Source organism: Oratosquilla oratoria, chromosome 41 (genome assembly GCF_046742065.1).
Source record: "Oratosquilla oratoria isolate Oo_2021 chromosome 41, ASM4674206v1, whole genome shotgun sequence".
Lineage (NCBI taxonomy): Eukaryota > Metazoa > Arthropoda > Malacostraca > Stomatopoda > Squillidae > Oratosquilla > Oratosquilla oratoria.
The window spans coordinates 33,927,813-33,940,010 of record NC_134817.1 but is presented as its reverse complement, the minus strand read 5'-3'; the positions used below and the strand labels follow the sequence as shown (position 1 = coordinate 33,940,010).

The 12,198-nt window shown below is 42.3% G+C and overlaps 1 protein-coding gene across 1 annotated transcript in view; it reads right to left on the bottom strand.

The window, feature by feature from the left end:
- Positions 1 to 1,189: 1,189 nt before the first annotated feature.
- The window catches only part of LOC143021211 (uncharacterized), a 130,148-nt gene continuing 119,139 nt past the window's right edge, over positions 1,190 to 12,198 (bottom strand). Inside the window, exons 11-16 of the mRNA XM_076178565.1 lie at positions 9,214 to 9,369; positions 8,457 to 8,582; positions 7,920 to 8,114; positions 6,395 to 6,679; positions 4,892 to 5,085; positions 1,190 to 4,211 (exon numbers count right to left, since the gene is read on the bottom strand). Of these exons, the coding sequence (XP_076034680.1) occupies positions 3,743 to 4,211; positions 4,892 to 5,085; positions 6,395 to 6,679; positions 7,920 to 8,114; positions 8,457 to 8,582; positions 9,214 to 9,369 (1,425 nt within the window). The 3' untranslated portion in view covers positions 1,190 to 3,742. The remainder of the gene's footprint in view (positions 4,212 to 4,891; positions 5,086 to 6,394; positions 6,680 to 7,919; positions 8,115 to 8,456; positions 8,583 to 9,213; positions 9,370 to 12,198) is intronic.

Sequence of the window (12,198 nt, the reverse complement as noted above, 5' to 3'; positions counted from 1 at the left end):
TTTTTATAATTATACAATACCGTCAGTGACCTAAGGCCGCTGACACAAGGTCACTGACACAACACACAGGGTACGACACAGTGTCTCAAGGTCATTGTCTCACAGGACAGGTCAGCGTAAGGTCATTGGTGTGTGGGATCTGACCTAAGTCAGGTCATTATTTTGGGGGTTTATAAGGTCATGACACTGAGTTGTCAGCTAGAGGTCACTGTCACATTTATGACACAAGTTATGTGTCTTGGAATCAGGCACAGGGACATATTTTTTGATATATGCTTGTTTTCGCAGTCTTCGTATCGTTGACCGTGAACTGCCCTAGTAAAGACTTATCTAGTTCAATTTCATGAACAAATTAATCATTGTTATCACTCAATCTGCACAGAAGAATCATCCATATACCTGTTACACATAACAAAACCCCATCAATGTAAAAAAAAAAAAAAAAAAAAAAAAAAAAAAAAAAAAAAAAAAACCACTGCAGGATCCCCGGCCTATCCCGTGGTGGACGACACAGCCTCCGTGCCTCATCACGTTGGCTTCTGCCATATATGGAATTATATGGGAGATGGCAGTTGGACAAAGGCTTCTGAGCTTTGGCCCGTGCTGCCTATTTCACGCATCCGTACGTTATTAATTACGGGACTCAAACTGCAAGTTCCCCTGTTATGGTTGTTGTCGTTGTTATAATCATCACCATAGGGTCATCATTATATTATCATCATAACTATCATCATCTTCATCGTCATCATCGTGATACAGTCATTATTAACATATTTACTATCATCATCACGATCATAAACTGAGTTAATACTCTTATAAAAGGTAAAGATACTTTATTGGCGGTCGAGTAATATATTGACTTTAAAACTAGAGAAATAGCACAAACTGGTAATCATGATGAAATAAAGAAATAAACAGAATGATAATGAATTAAGCATATATTTGTTTATATATATATATATATATATATATATATATGTATATATATTGAAGTGCGTAAGACAGAATGAGTTGAAGGGTGGTGAGGTAAATAGGAACCGTTGGAGTTTTATTGCTAACGTTTCGTCCTGAGGAAGTCCTGTCAGGACGAAACGTTAGCAGTAAAACTCCAACGGTTCCTGTTGTTTAGCTCACCACCCTTCCACTCATATATATATATATATATATATATATATATATATATATATAATATACTGTGTGTGTTTATATATATGTATATATATGTATGTATGTATATATATATATGTATATGTATATATGTATTCAGATTGCTGTGAGTTGTTGACCTTTGTTATTGGGAAGAAACCTCTTATGAGTTAAAAATCGATTTTTTTTTATGAGATCACTGAGAAGAATGATAATGTACATTTGCGCACATAGGAACCTGATACAATTTAGCTTTTAGTGGCGCGTGTGTATTTTTTTTGGGGGGGGGCGTATGTGTACAAAGTAAGATATTAGCAAGAATCAAATATTCATGTAGGTTGTAACTTTGATTATAATTATTTAATATTATCTTTTCATCATATTACTTCTTTAATTATGTTTTGTTTTGTTTTATTTTGTTTTATTATTATGAAATTTATTGTTTCTTTTTGAGATTGTTTTTCTTTGTCATTAATCAAAATCCTATGTAGCTCACCATATAATCTCCCTAAAAGACAAGTTTAAAGAAATCATAACTAGCGTGCCTGCTTAATTACTGAAAGTCTATTGAAAAAATACGTCTGTTACTAAGAACTGCTAGGAGCAGACGTAAACTTTGCAAATTGCTTATTGTTTGCAAAATGAGAAATGCAGTTCACTGACCGAAAACAAAAAATATGAACAGAAATTAAAGATACATTCACCAAAAGAACTATTTTTATTTATTTATTATTATTATTATTATTATTATTATTTTATTTATTTTTTGAGGAAAGATATTTTCCTGTGCAGAGAAGTATGCTGACGTCACGTAAAGTCGAAGATTCTCATTGGTCCTTGAACTCGATTGGCTCCGCCCACCAAATGCTTGGAGCGTTCTGAATGGCTGACTGACAGTCGCCTCCGCGTGACGTCAAGTGGCGATTTTTTTGGTGGTCACTGCCCTACTCGAATTATGTAACGGGGACTCACTATCTATGTAACGGGATTATACGAATTATGTAACGGTCATTTACGAAATGTGTGAGGGGCACTGACCAACTATGTAACGGTCATAAACGAATTACGTATCGGGCATTCACAGTCTATGTAACGGGCATATACGAATATCCGTTACTCACCAACTATATATCGGGCACTTAATTATGTAACGGGCACTCGCCAGCTATGTAACGGGCAAATATGAATGATGTAACGGGCACTCACGGACTATGAAACGGGCTAACTACTTGTAACGGGCCCTCACTAACTTCCTAGCTACAGATGTAACGGGTCTAGGTTATATACAATCATTTAAAGATTTATTATCTAGTATTGTCTGAAATATTATGAAACATGCTTTAGACGTACCATTGCCATAAACGAACCTGCCGCACGCCAACTAACTGGCTGGCGATATTTGGCAATTTGTCAGTACACGTAGCGTCGCATCTGATTGGTCGATTCGGTTCGGTTGCCAGATAGCCCTTTTTCGGTGTGTAGCAGATTCGGGCCTTGGGTTTGGTACTTTGGGAATAAGTTCCTCTACCCTGTGGTCACCATTAACGGTCTTCTACTAGATTCTAGAACATAAACTAGAGAGAAATCTAGGCATTGGCGTTTGATAAAACACGCAAACAACAAAACAACGAGACCATTCATCGTTCATTCATTCATAACAAAATATTCTACTATTTGTTTACTATACCTCGGTTGCCAGATGCCACCAGAAAATATCAACCAATGTATTTCTCTACCTGTCTTTGTAACCCCCCAAAATATAATAAGAAAATAAAATAAAATATCTAAAATAGAAATAAATAGAGAGCTCACGCCAGGAGTCGTTTAGCTGCTTGGGACATGTGATGTAACCATCCCTACGTGACGAAACGAACCCCGTTACACCACGTAAAGATGTGTCTGCAGGCGATTTTATTCAGCTGAAGGACATTTCCCGTATCCAGATGTGCACACGTATCACCTGTGTGTGTTAACACATTTCTCATACAGATTTAACACAAGTGATACTTCTAATATACATCCTGACTGTCATGATAAGTTTTTGTGCTACGGAATGAGGCTAGCCGAGATCTTAAAAAAAAAATAGAATAAAAATAAAAGGCTCCTTTTCTAAGCATGTCATTGGAGCTTCTGTCCAACTGGCCCCGCCCCCTCGCCAATCTCAAGCCCGGTCATTGGTAGGCTGGGACCCCGACGCTGTGTGACGTCATGCGCGAAGTGGGTCGACTTTTTGGTCCGTTGGGCGCAGAGAACATACAAGTGATCAACCACACACATCAAGGGAACGCCCCTATCCTGGTGTCATAAACGGGACTGAATCTTAACCTAGGGTCCGGCTGACCCCCACGGGGTCTCCAAACTCCCCTGGGGGACCACCTGCCGCCTCTCCGGGGCTCTACGAGAAGGAAGTCTCCGTATACCAAGGGCGCGTCGTTCCTGAAGGAGGCATTAGATCGGGTTCTCCTGCTGGGGCGGTGCTGCTTCGGTTTGCCTTCGACGGGAGTGAAGCTTCTGCGGGGATGAACCCGGAGGACGGGCGAGAGCCACCTGATGGGGGCGTCGTCGATGTTCCTCGGGTTCGGGAGTTCGGCGAGTGCTAAGGATAGCCTCCCTGGGTCACCTGGTACACGGTGGAGGGGAGGAAGGCGTCCCGGGGGATCCCGGATACGGGATGGGGGTCGGTACCAATGACGGCTATCGGGGTTCCCACCCCTCCTCCCCCTCCCCCTCCTCCTCCGGTCGTACTGACGGAGTAACAAGACGAGGTCGTCGACTCGGAGGTGAGGGATTCGCTCCCCCTTCGGGAGGAGTTCGGGGGAGGGAGGAGGCGCTGCGGGAGTAGTCGCTGGGGCGTCGGCAGGAGGCGAGGAGGACGTGGAGGAGAGCCTCCGGCAGTAGTGCTCCCCAACCTCGGGGCATTCCCCGACGGCGGCGTCGGGGAAGGGGGCCCCGAGAAGGGGAGGGCTCCGTTTGGGTGAGGCGTCATCGGGAGTCGAGCTGGGGACGCCGTCTCCAGTTGGCCGAAGAGCGTCGATACCGAACTCGGCTGTTTGAGTTCGGTGTGTCTGCGGGAGGAGGAGGAGGAGGAGGAGGAGGTTAGAAGTTCACGGAAGACCTCATTCAGGGCTACCCCTAAAAGGCCCTGTTCACATTAGCGGTTGCAATCGCGACGGTTCAGTTACAATGTAAGTCATTGGAAGCGTTCACACACGACCGAGCATTTTTTTTTCTTGACTATGCAGTACCGTCGCGGTTTCCGCGCGGTTCAGACCGCTAGTGTGAACAGAGCCTAAGCCCTTGCAACCCCAGGACTTCCTTTAAGGATTTTATTCTGGCTACCGCCAGGCGATTTGATTCAGTCCTAAACCCTCACAAAGATAAACCATAATGTCTTAAATCGGGTTAACCCGATTCCTATCGAGATAACTCTCCTATTTAATCCTGGTTACCATGTGACACCCTGGGGGGAAGGGGGGTTCCTCGTATGGTCGGACCATCGTGCTGAACGAGGTCTGAGGGGACCGAGACCCTTACCCAGGGGTTCTACAACTTACCTCCCGGTCTTTAACCCCTTTCCCATGTCTACAACCTCTGGCCTACAGCCCCTTCTTTGGTCTAAAACCCCAATCCTAAAACCCTTGGCCGACAACCCCCCTCCTCCATGATCTACAACATCAACAACAACCCCAGGAGCAGTACAAGCCTCCAGAAGGCCTTCTTCAGCGCCTTCTTCATCGTCACCTACCGGAAGTGTTTGGCCTGCTTGGCGATGACCCCGAGTTTGGGGCCGAAGATGAGGGCGAGGATGATGGTGGCCAGGGCCAGAAGGGCGGCCGCGTCCGTCGGGTCCCTCAGGGGCAGCGGGGCCGCGTGGGACAGGATTCCCCACAGGGTGACCACCGGGGTGGAGACACACGTCGTTAGGAGGAGCCAGCGACCCTGAGGGGGAAAGGGGAGGTTGGTATCTGAATGACAGTGAAAGTAATTGTGTTGGTAATAGTGTTGAGGTCATTGTGATGTTGGAGATCGTGGTGATGGTTGTAGTGATGATGGTGATGATGACAAAATTGGTGGTGATGATGGTGATGGTGTCGTTGTTGAGGGTGATAGTGATAGTGATGTTGGCATGGTGATAGTGGGATGGTGGTTATAGTGATACGAATGGCCAAACTAGGGATGGTGATGATAATGGTGAGATGGTGATTGTGGTGATTTGGTCATTGTGAAATTGTGAAGGAATTGGTGATGATGGTGTTATGTCAGTAGTATTAGTGTTATTAATGCAAGAACTATTTTAGTGGTTTTGTGTTTAATTTCTTGAAATTTATTCAATTTATTCATGTATTTATTTACACATTATTTATATTTGTGTGTATTTATGATAATGATAGTATTGATGTGTGATTACATTTGCTATGGCGATGTTGTGATGTTGCTATAATAAGCCGATACATGTTATCATGATTTTGTAATTATTATTGTTATTGTTATTATTATTATTATTATTATTATTATTATTATTATTATTGTTGTTGTAGTTGTTATTCTATTTTTTATTTATCTCTGTTGTGATTGATTTGTTTTGTGCACTTTTTTCAACACATTGTATTTATTTATTTATTTTAATATCAACTCTCGATATCCTGTACAACTGCAGTCGCTTTTCAGTCGTTCATTTTCCACACACGTTAGTCGTTAGGCCTCAGCAGTACTCTGTCACACACACACACACACACACACACACACACACACACACACACACACACACACACACACACACACACACACACACACACACACACACAAATCTAATAAAATGGGATAGTAGAGATACAAGAGGACACGGAAAGAAAATAAAGAAAGACAATTATAGAAGAGACCTGAAAAAGAACAGCTTTCCTCACAGGGTAATAGACGTTTGGAACAAGTTCGATGAAAATGTGGTGTGTGCAAAAAGCGATACACGAATTTAAAAACAGTCTAGATAAAACGAGATATGAAGACGGGACGCGACGAGCGTAGCTCCCCTTCCCGTAAAATACAACTAAATACAACTAGGTAAACACACACACACACTCACACACACACACACAAACACACACACCTACACACACCTGCCCCCCGCCCCTTCTCCCTGTCAGCCGGTATTGGAGCCGGGAGGGGGGGAGAGGGGGGAGGGCAGGTGTGTTTTCTCGCGGGCAACAGCTGTCCTTCCGGTCATATTCGGTCTCGCTTAGGTCCTCCTCACCTCGTCATGGTTCCTCCGGATGTTGCGGTTGGTGATCGCGAGTCCGAGACCCAGCAGGAGGAGGGCCAGTAGGTAGGCGGCTCCCGCCGGACCCGCCCGCGGCGCCCGCACGCACTGCCGCAGCCCGGAGTCGGCCAGGAGGACCAGCCCCGCCGTCGGAGCCTCCGTCGGGGAGTCGGCGTCGTCGGCGAAGGCCTGCAGGCTGTCGGTGTAGGTCAAGGTCGACAGGAGGACTTGCACGGCCACGATGAAGACCAGGCACACGTACAGGTTGAGCTGCGATACCTGCGGGGGAGAGGGAGGGAGGGAGGGAGGGGGTGAGTACACGTGTCCAGTTGGAAAAAAATATGCACTACACACACACACACACACACACACACACACGCACACACGCACACGCACGCACACACACACACTTACGCGCGCGCGTGCACACACGCACGCACACGCACGCACAGTGTATGTATTTGTGTGTGTATACATATATATACACAGTACATACATATGTACACACATTATGTGTGTGTGTGTGTGTGTGTGTGTGTGTGTGCGTGTGTGCGCGCGCGCGAAAAGACGTCCCGAGACACCCACTGTCATTCGCCCAACCTAAGCCAAAATGAAAAAAAATGTCTGACAAATGACCCCAAAATACAATGAACTAATAGAAAATGGATAGATAAATATATGATCCTTTCTGTTGAAACCCTACTCTTGTATAGAAAATATATGAAATATCGGCCAATAATTTGATATTCCTGTTATGAAAACCGTGGGGTAGGTCAGTACTTCTGTGCTTGACTGTACAAAACAAAATACCATCAATAATATGGGCCTCACCCAACATTGCTGTACATTATATATTTTCTTAAAATCCACGGGATGTTTAATTTACTCATTATTTATCTGTTTGTATATTTGTTAAGTCTATGTCAGGGTTGTCGGTGCGTGGTAATATATTTCGTTTGTAAACAAAAATGTCGACAAGATGAATGTCGTCTGGTATGTGTCGTCTGCAACAGTCGGCCATTACGCTTTCCCTCTAAACACAACATTAACAGTTTGATATCAGCTTAATATCGATTATAACGCAAATATATGTCACATATTCATATAACGTAGATACCCCAAACTCATTTGTAAAAACATTTAAATCGTATTATAATGTAATTTAGATTTCAAAAAGGTTGAGTATTAAAAAATGTAATCATTATGGTATATATTCAGTCCCGTCCATGAAAACAACTGTTAATATATATATATATAATATATATATATATATATATATATATATATATATATATATATATATATATGGAGAGAGAGAGATTTTTTATCTATTTCCGTCACGTTTAAGGCAACATTGAGTATTAATTTCATGTAATATGCATTCTGATATTAGCGACATTTGTGGAACTTTTTTTTTTTTTTTTTTGTGTGTGTGTGTGTGTGTGTGTGTGTGTGTGTGTGTGTGTGTGTGTGTGTGTGTGTGTGTGTGTGTGTGTGTGTGTGTGTGTGTGTTGCTCACCTTTCCTCCCAGGCCGAGGCTGACGAAGGCCCTGAGCTGCATGGCCTTGGCGAGGAGGACCCCGTAGCAGAGAGCCAGGGCGGCCGGGGGCACGTAGATCCTGGCCAGGCACCCGAGGGGCGTGGGCGGCAGGACAAAGAGGACGCAGGAGGCGAAGACCACGAGGACGCCCAGCAGCAGGAGACTCCCGAGGACCTGAGAACGAGGAGACACGTCAGGAGGGGGAGGCCCTCAGGGAGCAAGGTCCTGGAATTCCAAAACTGAATAAAATTGTCCAGAACGAAATTGAAATGTGCGTCATCAAGATGCCATCTGGCGGTCTTTGGCATGTTTATCCACCTTCCGTACCGGGTTGCACTTTAAACATTTCCTATTATACCTGACGCCAGGCGATTTTATTCATCTCCATGGCACCCACATTAACAAATGTGTTACATAAACAAACAAGTAAAAATAAACGAATTAATAAAAAAAAACATATATTTGAGTAATAGATAAGTATATGTGATTAAGTGAATCCGTGGGGGTTGTTCGTACCTGTGGTCCAGTGATTGTGCCGTCACAGGCCCGGAGAGCGACATAGACGCCGACCAAAAGAGCCGCGAGGACTCCAGCGCAGGCAGCCCCGAGGACGGCACAGGCCCAAGGGCGTCGCACGTAGTCCTGCGACAGGAGACACATATTGAGGTTCCTTAGGTTATCAGTACCTTGTGTCAGTTTCGTCAGTTTCTGAGTCTGTCAGTGTTTTGCCTGACCAGAGGCTGTCTGTATCCAACAGTGTTAGAGAATGTCAGTATTTTGTTTTGTCAGGAAGTGATAGTGTCGTTTATGTCCAGATATTGTCCATTGTTGGAGATAACAGTAATTTGGGCTATTATAGACAGAATATGCATCTGTAGGCATAATTTAAAAAATATTATTTAGATATATAATTGATCCCTTTCTCGATAAATGTGTAATTAATTTACTCCTGGCCATTTCCGTAACTGGGTTACCAGTAGACAGAGCCAAAGTTTATAAGAACATTGTTGATTTTTGCTAAAAATGTCGACATGACGTCACCGACTCATGCAAGACGATATGACGTCACGCTTGTAGCCCCGCCCCCTTGTTCGTAAACAGACGTTTTATACGAAGAGTTTGTGTTCTTTCTATTTAAATAGTCCTTATTTAACACTTCTTACCTTTCCCTCGGTTTTCTATGGGCCCGGTGTCAGGGACCAATAGGAAATAGGGACTGGAGGGAAGGAGGAGGAGCTTATTTGTCAAGTTAAGTTGGATAAGGTCTGCTTACCCTATGGGAGAGAACCCGACGTACAATGCTTTCCTCACGCCCACGAAGAGCCAGACGACGCCCACTCACGGAGGCCTCCGCCACTGGCTCATTCTCCCTCGGTTGTGGGCGTTGTTCACGCCAGACGACGCCCGTGTCTTCCCTATACACGCCCACCTGTGGGGGGGGGATGGGATGATGTATTAAGACTGTGCAAGAGTGACGTCATGATGACGTCATAGCTGGTACAGTGGTTTCTGCAAATATCTTCAATCACTTGTGTGTGTAAATGATGATAATGAAAATTATGATAATAGTTCTATTGAGTTAGCGATGCATTGATACACTGACAATATACAATTTAAGCTAATTTTAGGATTTGTCTAAATTAAGTAAATAATATGCATAAGGGTACTAGGCGCCGGTGTCCACAGAATGCTGGTGTGTACTGCGACCGAGAGGGGGGAAGAGATCGGGGTCTTATCAGTAATGATAAGGTCGAAGGTTGTTTATTCGTGGGAAGAGAAGTTCGCTGCTTGAATGTGTGCGTGTGTATGTGATTCACCATGGTCTTGGATCACATGTTGGACTCGTGATCGACAGCTATTTCCCTCCCAGATGAGAGCTCAGAGCTTATATATGACCGATCTATGGGTAATGTTGTGACCTTACACACACACACACACACACACACACACACACACACACACACACACGGTAGCGCGGTTGATAGAGTACTGGCTGCCAGTACGGTGGTGCCGGCAGTCCCTAGGTCGATTCCTGCCCAGGGCCGAAATTATTTCGGTATCGCTGCGCTTCGGGTCGTTACTCCGACTCTCGTGGGCGGGGAGTTGGGTGTGTGTGTGTAAGGTCATAGCATTACCCATAGATCGGTCATACGAGCTCTGAGCTCTCTTCCGGGAGGGAAATAGCTGTCGATCACGAATCCAGCACGTGATCCAAAGACCAAGGTGAAAGGTGAATCACACACACACACACACACACACACACACACACACACACACACACACACACACACACAGCTCTCCACCCACGAGAGTTGAAGTAACGACTCGTCGCGCAGCAATACCGAGATTATTTCAGCTCTGGGCGGGATTCGGACCGCTTTAGCAGCATGTATGTGTGTGTGTGTGTGTGTGTGTGTACCCTTGTGTATTTATTTTCCGGATATTTTCTATATAAGGACCAATAATGCGTACTAATTGTGGCACGTCTGTGAGAAGGATGTTGGAGGGAAGCACGTCCCCTCTGCCCATCTTCAAAACCCATAAACTCTTTCACCTCAGTATGGAGGGGCAACCCCAAGGGGTTGACACTTGGTCCCCGGAACGACAAAACTATATCATAAAACGAAATAACTGACAACCGGCGACTGCTCACATGTTCTTAGTTTTAACTGCTGACTTAGAAAATTACTTGTACGAATACAAAGCAGACAGCATCGTTTTATAAAAAAAAAAAATTATAATAATAAAAAGCGAGGATTGCTGCCGGCTACTGTGGGGCTGCGGGATCTCCAGCCAGTGAAACTTGAGACAGTCATTATTATTATGATTATTATTATTATTATTATCATTATCATTATTATTATTGTAATTATTATTATAAAATCAATATTAGTATTATCATCGTTGTTATTATTATTCAATTGTTATTATCATTATTATCATCATCGTTATTATTATTATCATTATTAATATTATTATCATTATTATTATTGTAATTATTATTATTATTATTTATAAAATCAATATTAGTATTATCATCGTTGTTATTATTATTCAATTGTTATTATCATTATTATCATCATCGTTATTATTATTATTAATATTATTATTATTATTATTATTATTATTATTATTATTATTATTCAATTATTATTATTCAATTATTATTATTCAATTATTATTATTATTATGCCTATCCCGTAGGCATAATAATAATAATAATAATAATAATAATAATTGAATAATAATAATAATAATAGTAATTAATAATGGTAATAGTAATAATTGACCCAGGGCAGTGGAGAGGATGCAGGGATGATCCGTCATCCAGGAGGTGCCAAGATGAGAGGGAGGGAGGAGGGTGGAGGGGAGTGGAATATGTAGGGAATGGAATGGGTGGGACTGGTTTCTATGCCTTTTTCTTTTTGGTTACCCCCTGTGTAAGGGGGAAAAGCCTTTGGTATATATATTATTATTGTTATTATTATCATTATTATTTATTTTTTCATTTTATTATTATTATAATTATTATTATTATTATTATTATTACTATCATCATATTATTGCTATTATTACTGTTATCACTATTGTTATTTTCATTATCATTATTGTTGTTGTCATTATTGTTATTGTTTTACATTTCTTTTTGAAGTGCGACGGTCGTCAAGATAATTTTCCGGTGTCGGGTCCCTCTCTTCTTTGACCCCTTCATCCCGGTATCCGACCTTCCAGATATCATCATCCCATTATCCGACCTTCTCCAAATATCTTCATTCAACTTCATCTAAACAAAAACTAATTAAACTCGATTGATGGCGGTTGTGGTGGGGCCGGGGTGGGACACTCCGCCTTTCCCGAATGAGTCAGATTGGTTGTCTTTGGCTGAATAAAATCACCTGGCGTCAGGTTGGAAGGAAATCGTATGTGGCGTCACCGTGTTGATGTGGCCTTTGACTCGGAGGCAGTTTGTGTTTATTTAGTCTGGAGGCGTCTGGTAACTCTGGTTTACGCATAAAACGGCTACCATTCCACAGAAAATTATCATTGTTATTGGTACTATTATTATTATTAATATCATTATTATTATTATTATTATTATTGTTATTATTGTTATTATTATCATTATTATTATTATTATTATTATTACTATTATTACTATTATTATTATTATTATCATTATTATTATTATTATTATTATTATTATTATTATCATTATTATTACTTTATAATATGGGTGGGAATGATTTTATGCCTTTTT